A 24,528-nucleotide genomic window follows, 5' to 3' on the forward strand; every position below is an offset into this window, starting at 1 on the left:
CCAAGATGGCTGCGGAGGTATGATCAACCCGTGAACTCGCATAGAAAAAGATAGGACGCGCGGACGTACTCCCCGTGCCGCTTTCAGTGGATGGTGAGCTCTTGATAGTCAAATAAATGTATGTCGGAACGAAGTACTTTGCCAACACATAAGAGCTGGTGAATGTTCGCTACCTCATGTCATGCTGCAGTGTGAAGGGTTGTGGTGTCAGCTGGTCGTCCATGTATCAACGATGCTTTGCGTAATCATGTGCGTGCTACAGGAAAGTTCGCAGACTAGAATTCACGTATAAACCAAACGGCACTCCGAGATAATTTGTGCCGAGCCTGCTTGGTGAATTCGTCGCAGTAATAGGCCACTAGCGAGTACATAGCGTGCCGTCGCGGCTGCACAAGGTCGAATGTTTACCGTATCGTTTGCAAACATATTACGTCGTCGTCATTACTTGCGCTGTAAGCATCATCCAGCTGCTTCTTCAACGGAATACAAGCATTTAACTTCCCATTAAGTAGCGCTTGTGTCACAGCCATGATCAGGCTCCCACAGTGCGCGGTTCGCTGCACTCGGATGCTGCGAGTTTCATCATCGTGATCGAAACAAGGACATTGAAACGAATACACGCGTACGCTTTTCGCAACGTCTAAAATTGTGAAAATTTGTTAAACAACAACGTCGTTCGGACGGCACTGGTGAAGTGCAGAAGAAGTTAGCGTGGGCGGTAGTCGTAACTGCGTATTTCATTGCTCTAACCATTTCGCTTCACTGGTCGAGTTCTAGCGTATTGGTGACATGTGGCATTTTGTAATATTCATTGTAATTGGGCTAAGTGCAATGCACAAGAAAAACTATGTTTTTTTTTTATTTTGAGCTCTCTGAAAAATTATTATACAGTAAATACAATCAAAGTGACTTACAAGCGTGCAAAAAAAAAAACATTAAAGCACGATAGAGTGGGAAGTGCAACTCGCCGCTCGTGAGCTAGCAGCTGACCATGCATCGTCAGTGTCACTATCAGCGCGTTGACAATCATCTACGTCCTGTGAAAAATCCTCGACGTCAAGATTGTTTCTTTGAACATCACTGCTGAAAGTAATTTGAGGAATTCTCTGTGCCGAACGACTTCGATAGCACCAACAACGCGTCATTGCACAACCTCAACACGGCGTTACTCACCACGTTTATCTAGAGGTGCGGAAGACATTTCGCTCCGATACCAGGCAAGAAGAAAAAAACCACTTGCAGTGTGCTGCCATCTATTAACGGCGCAGCGTAGGCCGAGGTTTGGAAGTGCAAATCGTGAGCCCGCGAAGATTGGTTGATATGTGGAATTCAACGTCCCAAAACCACCATATAATTATGAGAGACGCCGTAGTGGAGGGCTCCGGAAATTTTGACCACCTGGCGTTTTTTTAACGTGTACCCTATTCTGAGCACACGGGCCTACAGCATTTCCGCCTCCACCGGAAATGCAGCCGTCGCAGCCGGTATTCGATCCCGCGACCTGCGGGTCAACAGCCGAATGCCTTAGCCACTGGACCACCGTGGCGGCGCGAGCGTGCGCTACTTTCCGCTTGCAATGAATGTTATGGAATTCATACACAACAAAAGCACTGACGAATGCTATACGCACGTAAAACAAGGAGAGTTTTAAGTGGAAAGCTTCGACAATAACATTTAACTATCTAACGTGCCTGCAGAAAATCTCGCGAAGCTGATATGAGTACTCTGCGCGCTATAATCAAAAGCGCGAGTTGCCACGTACTTTGACAAAAACTTCACTTCTCGCAAGAACGAATGAGATTTATCGTGTCATGGACGGTCCGGTATATTCACTGATGCAAGCAACATACAAAGTGGTTTGTGTTCGTTTTTTGCTAACGCGTTAACAGCGAGGCTAGCACCACCGAACAAGAGAGCGCTGGGAGCGTCTGCCTACTGATCATCCTTGAGAGGACGCTCTTGGTTTCCGCTAGGCGGTGCGACAGTCTATGAACATTTCGAATAAAATTTATTGTAATTAGTCAATTCCTCCAAGCAAGCCCATGCAAATATTTCAAGGCTCTACTCAATCACACATTAGACTGCACATAACCTATAACACAACCTATTGCACTAAAACTATGGAATACTACGCTACGCCACGCCACAACACTTGAAGAATGCCCCATTTGACTGCTACGTCTTCTTATTCTTGACTTCCGGACATAGCACGCACCTATTAGAAGCGATTGGCCAAGCGGAAGGCCAATTGTTCCCATATTTATTGCAATATGCAATTGTTAGGTCCACTTGTCCAATAATTCTAATTAATTGCGGATTCGAAGTCTTAATTACGAATAATGAACTATGTAACACGCACCCAGTTCGGCAAGAGATTCCTTTAGCACAGACTTCTTCTTTGGAATTCGGCAGCAGTGGGCAGGTAGCAGTGGTGGAACTCGAGAACAAGGAGGAGCCATGGCTGACGACCTTCGTGTGTCCTTCTGTCCTGCGAATCAACCTGCCAATGACGCGCCCTCGCCTACTGGTACGTGGCACACGTTATTAGTATATTATCAAAAGGTCGTAGCGGTAGCGACCCATCTTTGATGGATATTGAACTTGCTGAGCTACCAACTTTGAACTCGCTTGGTCAATTCCGTGCTCAACGGTTGTGTAGTCCGCGATCTTCGACGCCAGCGTATAGCTCTCGCCGATCGGCCCGCCGTCCGAGTTCACTTGACGCAGCATAGCTCTCGCCGATAGGTGTCCCGTCCTCGCACTCTTTCAGTGTCCCCCTCTTTCGTATCTCTTCTGTTTTCTTTCTGTCGCTCCTGTGCGGCGAGTGCTCTCTCTTTGCAGCATCTATTCTCCCGGCAACCGGGTTAGTTGTTCAAAAAAATTTCTCCCGGCGGTCGCCTCCCATTGGCTCTCGTATGTCACGGAACTAACTGCCATGGGGAGAAGAGGAAACGCTGGCTGCTGCCGGACAGACTGGGCATACGTAGCCTAGCGTACGTTAGATTAGGTTAGGTTAGGCTGCGGGACAGACTGGACAGACGTGGCCCAGCGTGCGTTGGGTTAGTTTAGGTTACGTTAGGTTACGTTGAATAAGTTGGGTTAAATTCTCCTGGTTACCGGGAAATTCCCGCAAAAATATTATCCCGGCCATTAGTCACGTGACTTATGAGAGCCAATGGGAGGCGACTGCAGAGAGTTTTTTTTTTTTATATAAATTGTCCTGGTTGCCGGGAGAATAGACACAATCCTCTCTCTTATTCATCTTCCTGCTATTCCTGTTAGATCCTTCTCTCATCGCCACCAAGGCACTGCGCCGTGTCGCCATTTTAGGCCGACAGAAATTAATTCTTTTGTTCCTTTTATTCGATAAATATTCTGCCACTACTACTAACAACCTTCGTAAAAGTACAGCCCCATGACAGCCCTCACCATTTAGGTGCAAAAAGCCTCGTTCGCACAATGATCCTTGTAACTTAGAGTAACAGACAACATGGCCGTCCGTCATACTGTGCTAATCGCTTGACATTTATTAAGCTAAAGTTTCTCACCTCTCAGCAGAATGATACAGTGTTCAAGTTTTCAGGCGAGGATCACGTTGTTCTATGAGACGAGACAAGGTTTTCTCTATAGCAGCTACGAGCGGAGTCGATTTGTTTTCTAGGATCGTTCCCTCCCGTCGTAAAGAGGCGCCTTTGTTGTACACGCTTCGCGTAAAGTGGCTTTAGTTTCGCGCCCATATCAGCGCCCTCTATGCTTACTTAATCAAACAGAGATACTACTCCAAACAGACGTAATTGAAGTGGTGTATTGCTAGCGTTGCTCGAATAACAAATTTGTAATATCTATTTGAATATGAATATGCAAGAAAAAATACTTCTTACAAAGAATCGAACATAAAATCAAACATCAAAGACTATATCGGATCGGTAACCGAATACAAGTACGATCCAACGTAAAATCAACTTTATAATTCAGTATGAAATCAAAATATCGTAACACGTCAAGGTATAGTGCATAATTTTGTCGGTATAAGTAAACTGATCGCAAATTTAGTAGTATTGACAACATAACAAGTAGATTTACCAATAAGAAACAACCTGGCTTGACTGTGCAATCGCCCATAAGCTCAGCTCGAAACAAGAGTTTGCTTTCTTAAAAATGACACCCAGTGTTGACATCGGCTGAAATCTTCGTACATCTGATTTTTCTATGTGCGTGTGTGCGTGCGTATGTGTGTGTATTTTCTTTATACCACATATCTCAGTTGAACATTCCTGTAACAGTACGCTTAAACCTCATATTGCTTGGGATTCAGGGCTGCAGTTACCTAAAACTAGACGAAAATATATGTTGCTAATTGCAGCTTGGCATTGTCCAGCAATCAAGAGCGCTTGCTCCACCATGCTTATCTACGACCACAATAAATCTTTTTTAAGTCCTATCCTAAACTATACAGTGTTTCGGAGATCACGCTCCGTTGTAACAGTGAGCGTGAAGATGCGACGAGCTAGAATCAGTAGCATTGCCAAGTAACACACTTTCATTACTTGGTAGTTTGTTAAGGCGCTTGAAAGATGCGCTGTGAGCTTACAAAGTGTGATTTGAAGTAGCAGTCATGGCTTGACCTTTGCTGAAAACGTCCTGCCTGTTATTGCACCTAAGCTATGCAGAAAAACACGAACTATAATTGTGTCGTGGAATGCATGGACAGTCCCTGCACCAGTGTTCCCATGCTAAACTTTCCAGCGAGGCTAAATATGTTGAGACGTCATTTTGACTCCAGTTAGCCATACAGATCTTTTTCGTGAACACGTATCTCTAGGTAGCTTAATTATATTTAATTTTACAACTAAGGCGTTTACGTATTTTTTTTTACTTCAAACAAAACGAAGAGGCGGGCTAGTTTGTACTGATTCACAATGACGTAAAAGTAGCGCAAAAAAAGACGGAAGGCGAGAAAATGAACAACACGTATTTCTCGGCAGCGCTACGCTACGTTTGCTTTCACTATCCTGTTTTGTTAATTACTCAGCTATTTTGGGTAAAATAACCTGCTGGAAATCAATATTGCTGTGGGATTATACGCGCGAAAAATATTCAGCCGCACACGCAAGGGAAGTGTGCGTATCACTGAAGGCATGAACCGACACATCGCCGTCAAGGTAAAGTGGCCGAGATCGTGAAGTCCAGGCATACAAAAAAAGAAAACAAAAAAGGAGCCCCTCCCATGTGCCACGCGTCATGCACATCGACCATGTTGCGATGTGATCCAGTTACGCGATCACTGAGCGGTAATCGCGCAACGTGGTAGCTCGAGTATTCGGTGTTCAGTGAGCGGTAGCAAGTTTGATCGTGGTGTAAACACCGGTTCGCAAACTTAATATCCACTGAATTCTTTCGAGTAACGCTTTTTAAAGATCACCTGAAGGACCCAAGTGATTCATCTGTGATGAGAAGGTGAAGGTGATGCGCAGTCATTCAACTCGTTAAGTGTGTAGACGACAATAAATACTAGCAAAAGAATACTAACAGAGTACAGGTTAGAAGTTTACTGGATGCATAATTTTGTTTTTCATCAAGCGGCAGCTTCTACTCGGCAACACACAAGGCGACGGCTACGGAAGACCAAGCACCCGGGAGGTACGCAAAGGATGTTTCGCCTTAAAAAGCATTTCGTAGTTCAAATTGTTCATTGCGTTTTCACTTGAAGCACCTCCAATCATAGGCATATAACTGTAAATCGTTGAATGTGTTGCTGAGAACTTGAGAAGTTGCCCTACTGCTTTGCTATGAGGGTTTGCAACGCTTGCATTGATAACGATGGTGTGAAAACAATTGGTGCAATACGACATACCTCTCTCCCACAGCCAAGAATGACCAGGCAGGCAAGTCAGCGCCAGATCCTGCTCCCATCGTGGACTGCGCGAAAGATGCACCACAGGTGAGTTATGTGGTCGCCCCCTTGATTCCAAACACAACCAGGTAAACTCGAAAATACAAAGTGAATCTGCCTCACTTCGAACAATGAGAAAAGAACTTGTCAGTGAAAAGTGGAGTTGATAAGACAGATGCTTGGGCTAGTTGGTTATTGGGAATCAACATATTTGCAAAGCGCGAGACTACGAGTAGTTACGACGTATTAACAGAAGAAGAGACAAGGGCAGAAAGAGCGGACAGAAACAGCGCTCTTTCTGTCCTTGTCTCTTCATCTGTAGTTACATCGTAACTACTCGTAGTCTGGCGCTGTTGAAATATGCTGAAAAATTGAGGTTGTTTAGTCGTGCGAACTATTGTGAAATATTTCAAGACTTTGAGCTGCGTGTCGGGCGTTTCATTCACTATCTGGTTATTATAAAATTTTGCTTATAATTGATTGATCAATTGAATAATGGACTAATTGATAGATTGATCAATTGATCATCCCTTTTTCGCGCGCACGTAAACAATACCAATTTCTTACGGTTATGCCAGTTCAGGAGTGACTACTTCAAGCCTTCTTTTTATCTACAGGTGATTAGGGAATTAAAGTGCCTACACATAAAACTCCTTGCAATAATCAAAATAATTTTCTATCAACGGATACATAACTTTGATAGATAGATAGATAGATAAATAGATAGATAGATAGATAGATAGATAGATAGATAGAAAAAAAAAGCTCTTGCTCAACTATTCTCAAACATGTCAAAACAAAGACACCCAATAATAATCTGTGGGGTTTAACGTGCCAAAACCACCATTTGATTTTGAGAGACGCCATAGTGGAGAGCGCCGGAAATTTCTACCAGTTGGGGTTTTTCAATGTGCACCCAAATCTGAGCACACAGGCCTGTATACAGCATTTTCGCCTCCATCTAAAATGCAGCTGCCGCAGCCGAAATTCGATCCCGTGACCTGCAGGTCAGCAGCCGAGTGCTTTAGCCACTAGAACACTGTGGCGGGGCCGGAAGACGCCCAGGAAAGTGTAGCTTCGACAGTGGGTGCTTCTCTAACAATGTTACAAAATAGAACTACAATGCTATGGTCAACTATTGGTGCCTTTATGTCATCGTAAAGATTTTTTTTCTGCTTTCCTGTTATAGATAAAGGTCCGCACGTCTTTGTTTTCTAAGTATTTACTTTTATGTAAAAATTATTGTGGCTATATTTACAATGTTAGAGGCTTAGATCGTAGTTTCATCTGCCTATTTCTGGTGAATAGAACGCGCTTTCATAAAGCCTAAACATGCGGCCTCCAACAATTCTTCACAAAATCATACTGGAGCGTAATGAAAGGTGTGTTCAAAGACGTTTTTAAGAAGAGGTACCTACAGTTGTGATAAGTTTTACAGCTACTCTCTCGATCTCCAACTAAGGAATTGTCTTATCCATTCGTTCAGCCGATCAAGGTCTAATTTGAATAAGCGAATAAAGCCCACCGAGGTGATGGTAATTTCTGAGCCATGACAGTAGTGTACCCGGAAACTCCAACGCTTTTACGAGAAGTCAGACACCGTCAAGTTCATCATTAACTCAATAACATAATGATCTAGGGATATAAAGGACCATTCAATCGCTAAATTGACGTTGTCTTATAGTAGTTGCGTCCTAGTTGACTTATCGTAACTGTTTCTTCAGAGCCCGGAACAAGTCTCTGGTGCCGTCACGCCTGGATCTGCCACATCGGCGTCCGAAGGAGCAGCCGAGGTCGGAGGTTCGGACGACAAACCCGAGCAGATTCACGACGACGTCCACAGAAGCCTGTACTTTCGGGACGGCGAGCGACGCATCGATTTCATACTCACCTACGAGAGGCTCGATGATCCCGTGCTGGAAAACCACCGCGTCACCTTCGAGAAGAACCTGGTCAAGGAAGGACTAGAACTGGAACTAGAGGACTCCTCGGTAAGCTTTCGGAGTGAGCACATAGCTAAGCTCCACTATTTTTTTTTCTTGAAGAAGCAACACACAGCGGGAGACGAAACACGCGCACATAAAGGGCGGAAATACAAGCGATGTACCGCAACTTATGTACAGGGAGGGATACAAAACACGCGCACATAACAGATGGACACGCAAGCGCTGCACTTTACCGGATTCATCAGTTGTGGTCCAGCGCTCGTATTTCCGTCTCCTAGGTGTGCGCGTTTTGTTTTCCTCTGTGCACTGCTTCTTCCAAAATCATACTTCATCAACTTCCCCGTCAGTACACATCAGGGTCAATTAACCGTTTTCGACACGGCAGCCCTAATTTGCAGCCGCGATCCTCTTTCGCCGCTTCTGTGCACTCTTGCTAAAGAAAGGACCTCAAGCACGGAGGTAATGTCGGAATTCATCATCCCTGTGGCCTGAAGTTCTTTTTGTTGTTGTTGTTGTAGCTTCTATGCAGTTGAAATATCTTGCAACACGCCATCGTGTCGGTTAAGGCAGTTACATGCTTTACGAGAGGTGGGACGTGGGGAGCTCCTGCGAGAATTTCAAGGTTTTGTTTTTATCTTTTTTAGAAATGCTCGCTGCACGAAGGTAACTACTAAGTACGTGTAATTTAAATGAGCCATAGAATAACGTTTGTGAAGAAATATACCTTGGCCGGTGGAACCCAGATTTGTTAGTTATTTATGCTGTAATTAAAAATATTTCTCTTTAAATAACAACAGTTTATTCTAACGCCTACCCTTTCTTTTATTTGGTGTCCAAAACATTAGCATCAAATGTGGCATTTCCTGCATTTATATGCAGTCTAACATATGTGTCCAAATGGTTAAACTAACCTAATAAGTCTTGTCAAGGGAGAGCATGGGAAAAACTAGGGGTGGAGTGATCGTAAAAAAACTGAAGAGAAATAATAAATTGTAAAAAAAAACTGAAGAGAAATAATAAATCGGGTAAATTGACAAGTTCTGTGACAAGTACTTTAATGTAGTTAGTTACACCATCATATGTTTAGCACAATATGCGAGAAAACGAAGTTCACTTTTCTTATATCAAGTTTAGCTCCAAAATCTGCATGCGTGGCGTAAAAAAATTAAAGTGTACATATCATCATTTAGTGTGAGTGGCTCCACAGAATTATTTCATACTTGGTATGTTATGTCTATGGCCCCGTCAAAAGACATTTCACTTTCTTCTTATCAATAGAAACGACGAAAACTTCAGTATAGGCGCTGTCAAAATATGTGACGTCATGGTGCGGAAACTGCAAAGTGGCGTCACCACCCACACTTTCTTTTTGCACGCTTTCTCGCTTACGAAGAGTGATGTCTTCGGTTCCGTGAAGGAGATAATCAGTAATAGGGGGGAAAATCGTTTCGCCCTTTAGTGTCCCTTTAAGGGCCTTCTCCCCAGATGGGATGGGCATTCAATGCCGAGTAGCCTGACTCATAGGTCCCTCAAGGGTCACAACACCTGTAAACTTTGGCACGACTGAGTGTCGAGAAAGCAGTTCAAATTTAGAAGTGCGAGCAAAAAACCCTCTCCTTAGGAGAGGCGTACTCGGAGAGAGTGTGAGAGTCAGCCTCATGCGTGTTACGTCACAGGCAGTCCTTCTAACGTTAGTGGCCCTGGCCTATGGATGTGGATGTTCATTTTTTTGGAAGCTGGAAACGTAGGAGCTAGAAAATGCCCCGAAGCCGATGATTGAGAAAACAAACAGAAGAACGGGAGGTAGAGCTCAACGCGTGATCACAAAGCATTCCCTCACATGAGATGAGGAAACGGTGCTGCTCGGTGAATATCCTATTTAAACGTGAAAATTCATCTTCGAATACGTACTTGCGGTTGAAATGGGCGTAGCAAGTTTAGAGCTCATAGATAGGCAGGAGTTCAAACGTATATGCAGTACTTCCGACAGACCAAAGTAAAGTAATCGTCAATGCAACAGCTCGAAATGAACTCGTAATGAAAGGACCGGATTGAATGGCGGCATATAGGAGCAGCCTCTGGCTTCTCCTATGTGTCGCCATTCAACCCGGTTATGGGCGTAGTCAGGCTGACGACGAGGACTACGATGAAGAAGATGATGATGATGATAATGATGACGATGACGACGATGACGGTGATGATAAAGAGGGCCGACAAAGCGAAAGATGGTACGAACGGCCCTCCTGTTATCTATCCACTAAGTGCACGTTCTTTTCGTGACCTTGCGTATTTATTCTAAACAGATGTCAAACAGCACAGTTGTTCTTTTACTGGGACATCACACTCTTTTCCTATAAATAATACCACGTGTTAAGTATTACTTCATCTTGTTCACGCTATGCATACACAGCGTATCAGCGCGTTTCAGATTTCTGAAAAAGTGTGCTTTTAAATTTGTAATTTCATTGAACTGAGACCTTTCAGATTTTCTTTAAACAATTCAGTATATAGGTGAGCTCTTTCCACAAATAAAGTAGTAAGAAAACCCTAGGTACATCGCAAGGCAAAGACAATATTATGTAGTGCGCGGTAAAGCAGAGGTTGGGAGATACCTTAGCATACGGCTATGTATATGTTTCCTTTCTTTTCTAAACACGTTCGCCATTCATAGACATCTTGCGACAGCAAGACGAACTTCCTGAAGATCCACGCCCCATGGCCTGTGCTCATCAGTTATGCCGAGAAACTTCACCTGCGGATGCCCATCAAGGTACGCGCGCTCCTGTGCTTACCTTCCCCACCCCCTTAACCTTTCTGCGCCAAAGATGGTTTTGCATTACTACTTGCATCGGAGACATTGCAAGGTTTGTGCATCTCACCTGGTATAGCAGTGCCCTCTGACTAGGCCCACTATGACACTGTGGTCATGGTGGGATGACGTCATCGTGTGGAGGTACGTCATGGCATTGTTTTGAACATGTGGCTTCACTAACGGGAACTTAGAGCGCAAAAACAAGACATTCACAACAAAGAGAAAACAGGAGTGCCCATCCTGTCTTTTCATTACGGTGAATTTCTTGTCATTGCGCTCAATATTCACGGTAGCTGTGCACTATCTCGCCGAGTTATATGTATTGTTAGACCAATGCTACTTCACGCCTGCAAATCTGAGACGTCATCTTGGTGCCGTAGGTTGGCGTCATTGCATGTTGTTTTCCCTCGTTTGTGTTGACGATGCCACTGACGATGACGCTTCGTGTTTGATGAGCCGTTTAAAACCTCAATATTATTAGCCTTATTCTGTAATAAAAACTGTAGTGTTCTCTGTTGTGTTGTCTGATATCACTTCAAGTATTGACGCATTACGGTCAAATTGAATGCTGCATTAGAGAGGGGAGAGCAATCATTCTTAATAACCCAGCCACGTGTTCAAAAGAGCCGTAACATGCATCCTGGTCGCAAAATTAGAACGTGGCAATTATATGAGTCTATACGTTCAATTGTTGTCACTAATTTCTAGGAGGTCATTAGGTTGTGAACCAATGTTCGGGTTGCCCGAATCCTCATCCTTTGTACGCATCACGCTATCGCTTTGAATATTTTAAACTAAAACTTCTCCGCTGTTTGACTTGCCTGTTGCAGAAAAGGTGCAGGGTGTTCACTGTTTGACTTGCCTGTTGCTCAATAGGGGCAGTGTGTTCACTGTTTGATGTTTGACTTGCCTGTTGCAGAAAAGGGGCGGGGTGTTCACTGTTTGACTTGCCTGTTGCAGAAAAGCGGCAGGGCATTCAGTGTTTTACTTGCCTGTGACAGAAAGGGGGCAGGGCCTTCACCGTTTTACTTGCCTGTTGCAAAAAGGGGCAGGGTGCTCACTGTTCGACATGCCTGTTGCAGAAAAAAAAGGGCAGGGTTTTCACTGTTTGACTTGCATGTTGCAGAAAAGGGGCAGGGTGGTGCAGTTCCCGACGGTGCATGTCGAGGAGGGTGAGTGTCCAGCCCTGCCAGACATTAAAAAGGTTAGTAACACGATGGTTTTCCCAAATGTTCATAAACCTTCATTACTTAAAAAAGCAACGCAAGTGCTCCTTAAGGTGAAGCTGAATTTGTATCCCCTCCCCTCTCTCCATGTTTCATTTTCGTGGCCATGGCTACTGCTGTTCTGCTCTGTTGCTGAATACTTCATGCAACTCATGGATCAGCAGTCCTTGCCACACTAAACATGCGAATGACAGGTCACACCCTGCTTACATTGCGTTAATTATGGTGAGCCAAGTGACTACCAAATATCTACTGTCTTAAGTTCAAGTCACATTTATACAGTCCTAAATCCACTTCCAGTGTCTGCTTCTGCAAGACAGAAGTGGAAATTACAAGTTCTGAACGTCGTTTCTATCACGTAAATATGTTTAGTGCTTCACGTTGAGCTCTTCACACTGTCTGTGCCTTTCCCTTGCTATGTTACTGTACTACTGCGTAGGTATGAGAAATATGGAACACCGCACATGTATTTCCCGAGTTTAGATGCACCGATAACAGCACCTTCTTTACTATGGCCACCTGTGATAATCAACCATGTAGAAAACAAGATATTGACAATTTTTCTCATTTCTAAATATTAGTATGTGGGAGCGGCAACTAAGCGAATCGAACAATTGGGCTGGTTGATTTCTAGCACATAGAATACATATATCTACCATTAGTTTGTAAAGGCACGCTTTTGAAAATAAAAGTCCACATCTGCAGCAAATTCGGCCCTGTTTTCGGGAGTGCACCTGGCTCTCTGACCAACACCTTTGTGCGCCATAAAATTTGTCAAAAACTCTGTTTGGAAACTTTTATTAACTGCTAATGTTCTGGCTGCTACTCTCATTCAATGGCTATGAGGGTGAGTAGTTTCATAGCAGGTTTGAAAAATTACAGGCGTAACTATTTGTTGAATGCGCAACAAATTGATAATCTCAATACTGACTTTCTTATCGGATTTTGCTGACTTTATACAACACAGGTGAATTTTGGGGCAAGAAGAATGTGCGAGTTTGAACAATAATCGAAGAGCCCGGTTAACTCAACGAGGTCGTGGTCACAAAGTGATCGTTTAGCACTGGCTGCACTCTTGCGCCATCACTTGCCACTAGCCCGCTGCAGTAAAGTGGTGATTATGAAGTTCGGCTGCTGACCCTAAGGTCGCATGTTCAATCCAGGGTGCAGCGTTGACATTTGAATGGAGGCTACATGGTAGAGGCCTGTCTACTGTGCAATGTCAGTGAACGTTTAGGGACGCCAGATGCTCGAAATTTCGGGAGTTCTTCCCAACGGCGTCTCTCAAAATGAAGTGTTTTCTCATGTTGTTATCATTATTGTTAATAATATTAGTATAATTATTGTTGTTTTTGTTTTTGTTGTTGTTGTTGTTGTTGTTGTTGTTGTTGTTGTTGTTGTCATTTGCCATTAGTTGCAACGAGCTGAATTGTTATTCAGCTGAATAATTCACTCTTGACGATTTTCTTAAACCCAAAACACAAGTGTTTTGTGAAACTGAGAATAAATTCATTGTGCGAAGCTTGATCCACATATAAATCTTTAGCTGAAAACGGCACCGTCGGTCGTTCACCCATGCCCCTAGCACGCATTTCGATGTGATCGCAGCTCGAAGAAGGCTCGACCGAGATCGAGGTTGAAGCGAGACAAACGACAATGGACAACATGTGGACCAAACTGTGGATACCGTTCCCGTACGACAAAGCCCTCATACCGGACGAGAGGCAGTTCTTCACAGCCGAGTTTGTACGCCAGCGGGAGCCCATGTGAGCATCACTCATCAGAGACGCTTTTTAGCATGTCACTTGCATCCACCTTGACACACCCACATGTATACAAGCGTAGCCTCCGTGATTAGCTGTCGCAAAGCGGAGCGTTGCTGGAGCTGATTTCGGAGGTCTCGATACAATGGTAGAAACACCATGACACTCTAAAAAAATAGCAGACACCCTAGTAGCTATGGAACAAATGATGTTGCCGGAGTGGACCTTTCGACAAGTGCACTGGCCCTCCTAAAGGACTTGAAAAAGACAGTCCGGTTGCACCAAAGTTGTCTGATACGGTTAACGGGTTTAAAGGATTTGTTTTTTTTTTGTTTCATTTTGTTTTGAACTTCTACCCCATGGTTTGGGCTTGTCTGGCAGATTCCGTTGATCACTGTAGCAAAGCAGTGCCCAGTCTTTACGTGTTCTGAACAGTACAACCACAACTATCGTGAGCACTCATCCTCAGAGCCCTCCCCAGAACTCACTCTTACAAGATAAAAAGAGTGTAAGGCAGCGAAATAATGACCTCCCTATTATAGCGTTATACTATAAATCTTTTACCGAGACTACACTGGTTTAGTCTCGGTATAGTTCACTCTTTTGTCATTTTAGAACTTGTTCTAGTTCTGCACAAGCGAACTAACTTGTTTTTTTTTTAAAGATAGTGTTCTCCATAGAACCAACGAAGGTAGCATACAATAACCTCAAGTTTAGAAGCCACAAGAAATTAGTCTTGTGGAAAAGCAAATTGACATATGTTACAGCAAGAGCAGGTAGACAACCTAAACCGAAGCTTGACTGATAGATGGTCCATAATTGACGACTATAGGGGAAAACTCTACTTCACACTCTGAAGGCGTTTGAGGAAAGAGAGGAAATAGCTAGCATCCATGCCGGAACGGCTCAATGTGCCCGCGCAGTCATACCGGAATGGCATAAATTTTCCCACCAGATTCCGGCTAGGTACCTTAGGTACGTTGCGTTACTTCACAAAAATACCTTACTTACTTAAACGAGTGAAAATCTCAACTCATCGGGCGTCCAACTCAGGCATTCGCGACTGCGATTGAGTGCTCGCCACCTAGCGGCTGCGCCTGAAAACGCCGCTAACAAGGTCCACCTTGGAAGGGGATATATGCTACCGTGTCGCGCACGTTGAGATGTGGCCGCATATATATATAGTTCTGTTATCTTTGCCATGCCATAGGCGCGAACCCGAAAAAGAAGAAAGTCATATTTAGAGACCATTTTTGTGTTCGCAATGCGAGACATCCTGGTGGAAAGATGGCAACGCATCGTTCAATCACTTCCCGAAGGATGCAGACGATGCATGTCGAAGAATGGATCAAATCAGAAACTTGCGCATTGGGAAGAAGTCGACGGACACTGTGGTAGTTCGTTCTAATCAATGCGCACGCGACGACCTGATTGTTCTCGGTTAGTACATCATTATTTAGCGTATGTACAGTATTACCGATATTCGGGCCTCTCTAAGCACCGAATATATATAGTTTCGTTTATATAAGCACTTTAGGAAATTCCATGCGTTACGTGTGTGAGTGTAGTTTTCACATATGCGCTCGTTTCCGTTTTCTGCGCAATTCGTGCCGCTACGCATTGTTAAATTAAGGCTGCGGTAAGCCTTCCCACCGAACATTTTTTTTTTATTTCGTATGGGTGTACATTACACGCACAGAAACGCGCGCGCGAAGGATCGCGTGGGCGAGCATGTATGTTAGTGCGTATATATATATATATATATATATATATATATATATATATATATATATATATATATATATATATATATATATCACGTCTGTTCATTTGTAGTGTGCGTGCATATATTGGCTTTGAATATCAACTACTACCCACCAGAACAGGCGAGTGCTCGGAAGTAGAGGACCTTATTCATTATAAGCCTAATAACATGAAATGGTGAACAAAAAGAAGAGAGGAGCGCACTTCCCTTACAATTGAAACGACGATTTGATTTATCTCAAGATGCACTGGCCCCACCATACATCTATTCTATAATCAAAAGAACGGCCTGTGCATTGAGCTTCCAACGGGACAAAAGAACTCATTGGGATGCACGCTATTGTCAGCACGAGCCGCAGTGCAGTTACCTCTAAAACTGTTAAGGCCTTGCCTGTAGCAGTGTAGCAATGCAGCACAAAAGGGCTAGTACCTTTCGCAGAGGCCTGCTACACATGGGCAGCTGCCTTTTCCAACCTTGGGCTTGCTTGACAGGTTCTTCAACTTCAAGCAAATTTGATGCAGTTCACCGAAGAGGCTCTATGTTTGCGCGCAAGGCGCAAGTATTTCCCCTATTTTCCCAGTGAAACCCTTTATGCGTGTGAGATTTAGGTGGCTTGCAGCCCTTTTGCTTTCGGCGAAGTAACCCGATCCGACACCACAATCAAGAAGCTTCCGCACAACGCCAAGCAGAAGTGCCGCGTTAAACCTGTTCAGCATAGCCATCTTTGTTTTTTTTCGGCCAATGTTGCCAGCACATGGAGCGTTTTCTGGAGTGGCGAACAGCAAGACTGCTATACCTCATCTATTGGATTAAGAGCTTCTCGTTACTGTCCTTCTGGTCAGTTCAGCAGTCCGGATATCGTACTGACCAAAGCAGTTCTTGCTGCTACCACCTCTGTGCAGGTACCTGATGCAGTACAAGGACACCGTCTTCTCGCAAGCCATTCGAAGTCGGATAGCGTGGGAAGTGCTCATAAGAGCTCCTTATGAAGACAAAGAATCTCACAGAGGTAAGCATACACTCCGTCAACTGGTCCATTTTTATTCGTGCACTTAAGAAGCCTCTTATGGTAGAACCATATATTTCGGTTGAATGCATCCCATAAGTTGAAAGAACAAAAGTATAATTTTCTACTGAAAATACTACAAGGAACATGGTAATTGAAGTTCGTTGGCTTCTGCTGACATGAACACAGGGTATTTCAGTCTGTTATGTGTAAAAAATGTAGCAATAAACTTGGCAAATGCATGTGCGTGCCTGAGCTAGGTACGGCGAAGACTAACGAAGGCGAGAGGGAGACTAATCAGTAATGAAATCCACAAACACCTTACGTGTAGTTTGTGTCTTAGTTTGTTATCAGTGTTGTTCTCGTTTCCGTAAGAGTGTACCGGCTAATTTACAAGGCCTCATTCAACAGTAGACGATGCTTCAAGTACGGCGATAGACAAAACATTCGAAGGCTTACAGCAACGAGTCTCTTCTCTTTGATGGTGAAAAGTAGACTACAAACCAGTCACTGGCCTTCAATTTTCACACCCTATATAGCTTTCTCCCTACACCTGGCTCTCTAACTATGCCACACGGCACCAGTGTCTGTAAATACGTCAAGATAGGGTATTAGAAAGGTACTCAACACCAGTGTGATTCCTTTACACGTGTTGCAAAACTTCCAATAAGCTTCATATATCCCAATTGGGGCACGCTATTTGCCGAGATGGCGGAAGTGTGTAGATTGTTGCATCAGCCGTTGATCAAAAACCAACTAATAAACACTTCATTGTGTTTCGCGTTGCCGCTCCCAGGTGGTGCGACCATCTGCGATCCCTTGCAGGATTGATCAATTGCGTGTCCGGGTTTTCCAACGCAGTTTCGCAACTGGTGTGATTGAATAACTCTGCTCCACACTGTGTGGCATTGTACTCAAACACGCAGCCCGCGGGCTGCATGCGGCCGGCACATGACAGTACGGCCCGCACAGCATTCACTGGCGGTCCCACATGACAGTCTTCGTCCCATATTTCTTTTATGATCTTTTGACTGTTTGTGATAGTGTTGAATGGTGGTTGCATTATTTTTTTTGGTCTGTGGTATTTTTAACGCTTTTTAGGGTAATCTACGCAGAAATGACAGATTTTAGGTGATTTTTCAACCTTCCCATGCGGTCAACTTGTCAGTCCTTGTGTAGATCTGGATACCTATATGCTTCGCGAAACCTGACACTGAATTCTACTTTGAGGTGTCCCATATATAAACATCTAAAATGCCTTCTTTAAAATGTGAACATTACATAAACTTTTGAATTATGTCACCCCCTTGCCCTTGCTCTCCGCGTGTACACTGTTCTGGCTCTTTTGCGGAAATGAATTTCGTGACTGCTGACCAGTCGAGTGTAGCAACGAAAACGTCACAATACATTTCTTTATGTGCACTACATTATTTTATTTAATTAAATCATACCTAAGTGTCCACTGACCCTCAACTCATTGTTGTCATGTTTTTACCCCAATAGAATCGCATACTGGGCCAAAAATGTAGAGCACAATTGTTTTCGGTAATGTTCAAGTCGGGGAAAGAGAACATCTACTTTGGATGTCGTTATCGGAAAGCCGTGCGTCGAGCTTGGTGGTGCCTTCAAAAAATAATATACAACAATGCATAACAAAATGAAGTAAAATGATAATATTATCGCCCCTCGCTGTGACATTTCTGTACCTCATGCGGTGCTGGATTCCTTTTCGCCAAGCGATTTTACTTTTGATTTCACTTTGGATTAGACTTTTGATTCGAGTTTTACAAAGCTATTTGACCAAGGGGCAGTGTAATTTGACTATGTCATCGTATCACCCCATAAGAACGCGTCACGAGTTTTGATGACACAATGCGACGTCATAGCATGACGTCGTGACAGACACTGTTCGCGTGTGTTTTCGCAAAACTTCTTACACCTGCAGTGTTTTATCTAGGCCACGCAGTGAGGCAGTTAAAGCTGTTGCCGTCATAACTACACTCTCTGGACGTTGCTAAATGAAACTCACCCAACAGCCCGACACATAACTTTTTTTTCAACGCTGCCTCGTAAGGTACACGAGAATACTGAAGTGAACTTCTACAAATAACAGAAATTTGAATGTGGTAAGGGTCTAAAGACTAAAAAGAGGCAATCTTGTGTTCTTCTGTACAATTTGGAAGTAAGTACGTGCTTACTGTAGGATAACAATGTACACTGACCTCATTCTTTTTGGCAGTAATTATTTAACAGAAATAAATGTTAACTTCTACAAAACAGCCTTTACGCGACTGATGAACCTGTGCGGCATAGCCAATTATGCGGCACATTGTCGTTGCAGTTGATCGTGTTACAGAGGATGCTTGTGTTCTTGTTTTGAGCATTTTCACACTTTTTTCATTCTTTTCTTTTTGAGAACTTCGTCGCGAACTTCTCATATCTATGAACTGTTTATTTTGATAATCGCAGGCATACACAGGCTGTTGAACGACCAGGTCTACTTGGAAGCCTTTCCATTACATGACGTAAGAGCTCATCTCACTGAAATACTATTTCAGTACAGCCCAAGCGCACTATAATAGCAACGCCTCCCAAAAATTTCAAAACTCATACAGAACAGCTGCTTGATGAATTTCCGCTTGTTTCTAATGTTTTTCGTCATCTGGTCAAGCATTTGTCACGTGATCATCCTCAAAAATAACAGGTCGGTGCTGATTAACACTCTCAGGTTTAGGTGTATGGCTATATCTGATAAAGTGGACGGAAGGATGACAGCCGCCGTGGCTCAATTGGCAGAGCATCGAATGCGTCAATCGCTACCGACCGGGGGCGTTACCCATTCAACGAATTTAACTTCGTTTCATTCATATCAAGATAACTACGAATAACATACTCTGTACATTACTTTACTTGATTGTCTGTTAAGTCTCATTAATTTTGTATTCGAGAAATTGTGGTTTTGAACGTCAGCATCTGCTCACGTGTGTAACTGACGTTGTACTCCCTCATTGCCGTACTCTACGGTAAGCCCAGCAAAGCTCCTGCTACCGGCTTCTCATTTATTTAACTTTAATCGCACAGGGACCTCCTGGAAGTGGACCCTTCGATCCTCTCAGGGAAGTTGCCACCGAGCGCAGGGTAAGTTAGCACATTTTAGAACGCTAAATAATTGGCACTCTTCAAGAAGACCAAAATAAAGTTAGGCAGCATTAATGACTAGCAAGTTATATTAAATATATACATTAGGAAATAATATAGCAGCGCTAGCAACGCCACGCGCAGAATCTATGTCTATCTATCTATCTATCTATCTATCTATCTATCTATCTATCTATCTATCTATCTATCTATCTATCTATCTATCTATTTGTCGATTATTTTTCTGCAATGACCATGTGGCAAATGTATGTCGCAGTGCGAAACTCCTATACATGGTGACGCTTAAAGCATCCTTTCATTACGAGAATCAAAACACTCTACTGCGAAAAAAAATCATCCAATAAATTAAAATGAGTCGCTACTACGTACTGTACTATGTGCTAGGTACAAAAAAGAACGGGCCCTTAAAATTTCAACTTCTGCAATTGAGCGCACGAAATTTATCGTTTCTTTTTTCTCTCCTGCGGCACATTTTCTTTAGAAAGCGTACGTGACAACATGACACCATCTATTTCGTCTATTTACAGCTTCTTTACAGCGAGTGGGCCCGACCAGCAGCTTGGTACAAACAGCAACCGTTGGGACTCATCAGGTTTGCTATATTGTGTCAATTGTATGGTTTTAAGAGGCGCTCTGTAGCACAGGCAATCCCCATAAACCTCTGATACCGTGCAATTTTTCTTGCGTCTTGCTTAATAGAATAATACGAATTGCTGTTGAAAACGTCTGTGTGCCAACTGATAACGTCCAAAATTACTCTCAAACCATTACAGTATACACCAGCGGGGAGATACCTACGCTAAGTTAAATAAACTGAAGGTGTGCTCCCGGCACCAAAGAGAACTTCAGTGCCAGGAGTTGCTCTTAATCTCTCCATCTTATCTCTACATCTGACACACGCCAGACGTAGAAATAACACCTACACACAGATAACGCCTTATGCGGCAGGTAAAGTGTCAATCGCAGGTCTTCGTTTTAATCAATGTCCAATATTATGGCAGTCTTCGAAAATTCAATACTTCGGAGACACAGTTTTGAATACACATGTACCTTTTAACGTCCCTTGAAATAATCACGCGCAATGACATTTTCATTAACATGAATATGGCGCTAGTTCAAGGAATGTCACCAGGGGGGTTTACATATGACGTCAAAATTGTCGAAATTAAGAATTATTTCTCTTCAGCAATCGTTCTTTGGATCTTCTGATTCCATGTATGGCAAATTTGGGACAAAAATATTTAGTGTTTCTGGTGTCTTGACATTCCTCTTGTGTCATTTTTAACGTGTTCTATCTTCTAGAATGGCTAATCATATCGTGGTTTTGGGACGTTAAACCCTACAAATCAATCAATATCTTCTAGAATGGCTTAGAAGAGTTTCATTCAGTCCTGCAAGAATTCCATCATACATCTTATTCCGAACGAAACGCAAAAGTAGAGGAAGGTTCACGAAAGTCAGAAGCTGTCATCAAGGAGTCTGTAGAGCGTAACTCAACAGCAATTATCCATAGGAACTACACTCCGAGAAGGCTTTCTAGTGGACTATGTAAAAGAATTATGAACTCGTGAGGGAGGTCGATTGAGAGGTCCAAGATGAACGTTTGGTCAGCTGGGAAGTTTTCTTTGCAAAATCCCGTATAACTTCTCTTGTGGATTATAACGTTACGAAATCGGAGATGACAGCTTTCCTCTTTCACGAGTGCTAATTTTGAATATTCGTAGCTCGCGTAAAAGCATATGTAACTCAGATATCAGCGCTTTTCTCCTTCGGGACAAGGAATCCGAGTTAAATAGGAGACTGAATTGTGTTGACCAACAAGTGGTAGCACACACGGTTAAGAAAACAATCAAAGTGCATTGAATTTGCACCACCATACATTTTCATGCGATGGGAGGCAAATTGCAACAGAAGCCGTGTACTGATACTCATTTAGGTACAGTCTGAAATATTACGACGGCGTGCTTCAAAATACCCTGCAGGTATTGCAAAACGGCTTCTTATAAAAGTGTTATATGCATTTCAATTAACCAGAATGTTCAAAAATTTACCTTAGTTTTGTTGCAAATTAAATCTGGTCGGGAGTAATAACACTACATTATCATTCTGTTTGAAAAGTAATTAATATATCTTGAAATTACTCGCAAAATTAAGCGAAAGCAAAGTTATTAAAGGTTTCGAGTAAATATGCTTCCCTTACGACCTGCCCCGTTCCCACGTTTGAGTTGTTACACTGAGGTTACAATGCCATTCTTATTCCTCTGTCGTCATCAGGTGAAATTTTTATGTCGAAAGGCAAGAAGATGTTTACTTCAAACAAAAATAACTGAGAAAATATAGGTAAACTTTTGAAATTTATAGCCTGAGGTACTTCATTACATTATTAAGTTATGAGCTCACAAAAGTCACTCATTACATCGCTAAATAGAGTAAAAACTAATTTCAGAAGTTTCAACGGCATAACTGTTATTGCATTACTACCAAGTATTGGTTAAGAAAGCACATAAAACTTTGCCATTGCAATTTGGTTACATACGACGAAAAATTATCAATTACAGTCGTTCGTGTCACTCTCGCAGGCGCTATTTTGGCGAGAAGACCGGCCTCTACTTCGCCTGGCTCGGCTTCTACACGTCCATGCTGTTTCTTCCAGCGGCTGTGGGAGTGCTGACGACGCTCGTCGGCCTCTTCGGAATGTCCACAAACACGCCAACGTAAGCATAACCGAAAGAGTGTACAACTATATATGGGTGGTGTGCTTGTAATACCAGCGTGTGGGAACTGAAATCGGCGGCAGCAACACGTTGGAGCCCGTTCGCGTAGTCTGTGCGAATCGATAACACCCAGAGTGCGTTAACGTGCCAAAATCGCCTCAATGCGAGGGCTTGCTTCAGGAGAAATGTGGGATAGCTTGACTTCGTCACTTTGGGTTACTGAAGGTTGGCTGCCAGCAAATGCATTGCAGTCACATCCACGGCCCTTTCGATGAGCCAAAGTTGAAACACCGAGCTTGGGTGACAAACTATGGCTTTCAGCACATCAGGACTCACTCTCTGGATTTTGTGCCAACCAGTTGTGCCCCCGCGATCTCCGACGACAGCGCAGCTCTGGCCAACTGGCTCGCCCTACGCCATCTCCTGTCGCTGACAAGCGCTCTCGCTAAGTGGTGCCCCGTCCTCAGACTCCTGCGACCGTGTCCATCTTTCCAATCTTCTCCTTGCTTCTGGGTGGCGCTGTCTCTGCACCACGCTCACTCCTTCCCCCTCTCTATCTCTATACCTTTAATCCTATCCTTTTATTCTCTCCTTACCCTCATCCTTCGTGAGCTACTGTTGAGGTGTCGCACTCTAATGCAGACCATATGGGGCTCACTTTTCTCTTTTTTTTTCTTGAAGAACCATAAGAATCAACACATCAGGTGCACGAGTAGTCAGGGATCTGGCGATAGTGAATTTTCCCTGCAGTTTCTGAAGGTACGATTCAAAGAGGCTGTAAACTCGCATAGTGAGCCGTGTTGGTGTGCTTCTTCATTGGGAAAATGTTTGTGTATTTGCGCTTCGGGAAACGAGTACATGTGTTGTCGCCACCAATTGAGTCGTGCCTTGGTGAGCTTTGGATGAGGAGAAAATTTTCTCGGTTTTCTTCGTTGATCTTATCTATAATTAGAGAATTTCAATGTTTATCTCTTAGAGATTATGTTCATGAATCTGAGCCATGCATTGTCTCCTAATTACATTTCAGCGCTGAAATCTGCAACCAAAGCATCGCCGGTGACTTCATTATGTGCCCAGCATGCAACAGAACCTGTCCTTACTATTACCTGTACAACAGGTGTACACTTCGCCGGGCAAGTACCTTTAGCGAAATACAAAATAAGAAAAAAATGGAAGTACTAGTTATAGCTATTTTTTTAATTCCAGTCACATCTGTATTGCAAAGAAAATTTGTCGAGAAGAGCCTTCTTTGGGGCCTGTTGCTTATTCATCGTACAAAAGACAGCGCCGAATATTACTGACGGAGAAGAAAAGGGCCCAAAGCAGACACGCAGCGCTGTACTTCTAACGCAATGGTCATGTTGACTGACAGATTTTTTTCAATGGTCGCCGTTATGACAAGAATGATTTATTCCAGCTGCAGCTTTCTATTAGAATATTCGATAATTCGTAAAACCTTTTAAAGTATCCTTCAGGCTGCATAGATTACGTCCGCGCGCACCATTCACCGTCATCCTGCGCCCAGTTGTGGCAATATCGATCGATGAATACTATAAAGTGCTCAAGTTTTCGTGAAACATTTCTTGCACCTTTCAGGGCCTTACACCACTGTAATATGAGTCTTTTTGGAAGCGCCCGCTAACCTGCCAACGAATCGAATATTACTAGGTAAACTTTTGAAAATAGGTAAAGATCGTGTTTGCAATACCATAGTGATGTTTTCTTATGTTTTGCTGTAATGTATTTCAGTTATTTGTTGTGTTATTGTTGTTTTATTGTTGTTGCTCTGTTTGTATTAGTTTTGTATAACTCATCCACTCCTGCTATAGCCCCGCATTAGGGCTGCAGTATATTCAAATAAATAAATAAAAAAGAAAAAAGACCTTACGTATAGCGACTAATCTACTGACGGTTAAACGAGTGAATGATTAAAGGTTAGTCAAAGAAAATAATTAACTGACTGTCCCTACGTTTTTCTTGCAGTTCGTCTCGGTTATCGACAACGGAGGCACCGTCGTGTTTGCAATATTTATGGCTTTCTGGTGTAAGTGGTTGTTTACGATTTGTGTTTTTCGTTGACCATAGCGTGGCTGACCATTGACTGCGTAAATAAAGTAAAAAAATTGGGGACTCCTAATCTACGCCTTCAGGAGTTGAACGCGATAGCGATATCCTGTCCCTAGTGCGTACAAAGTTCAAAATGGCTTGTGTCAGTGAAGCTTTCGCATGCGGCTGTATTGTGTA

At 43.2% G+C, this 24,528-nt stretch overlaps 1 protein-coding gene across 1 annotated transcript; it reads left to right on the plus strand.

Moving 5' to 3' along the window:
- The first annotated feature begins 1,454 nt into the window (after positions 1-1,454).
- Positions 1,455-23,927, plus strand: LOC119165359 (anoctamin-5). The gene is made up of 13 exons (XM_075894561.1): positions 1,455-2,527; positions 5,581-5,640; positions 5,868-5,941; positions 7,618-7,884; positions 10,511-10,609; positions 11,778-11,855; positions 13,486-13,643; positions 16,308-16,414; positions 18,881-18,936; positions 19,493-19,549; positions 20,098-20,162; positions 22,150-22,284; positions 23,312-23,927. Exons 1-13 carry the CDS (start codon positions 2,458-2,460, stop codon positions 23,583-23,585), a joined length of 1,500 nt encoding a protein of 499 aa, XP_075750676.1. The 5' UTR covers positions 1,455-2,457; the 3' UTR covers positions 23,586-23,927.
- The last annotated feature ends 601 nt before the right edge of the window (positions 23,928-24,528 follow it).

Source organism: Rhipicephalus microplus, chromosome 5 (genome assembly GCF_043290135.1).
Source record: "Rhipicephalus microplus isolate Deutch F79 chromosome 5, USDA_Rmic, whole genome shotgun sequence".
Taxonomy (NCBI): Eukaryota; Metazoa; Arthropoda; class Arachnida; order Ixodida; family Ixodidae; genus Rhipicephalus; species Rhipicephalus microplus.

Bases quoted from the DNA above. Each gene is read 5' to 3' on its own strand.
- LOC119165359 (XM_075894561.1), top strand. From the start codon at position 2,458: ATGGCTGACGACCTTCGTGTGTCCTTCTGTCCTGCGAATCAACCTGCC. The intron at 13,644-16,307 runs GTGAGCATCACT...ACCTCTGTGCAG, and splicing joins GTACGCCAGCGGGAGCCCAT to GTACCTGATGCAGTACAAGG. The intron at 19,550-20,097 runs GTAAGTTAGCAC...GTCTATTTACAG, and splicing joins AAGTTGCCACCGAGCGCAGG to CTTCTTTACAGCGAGTGGGC.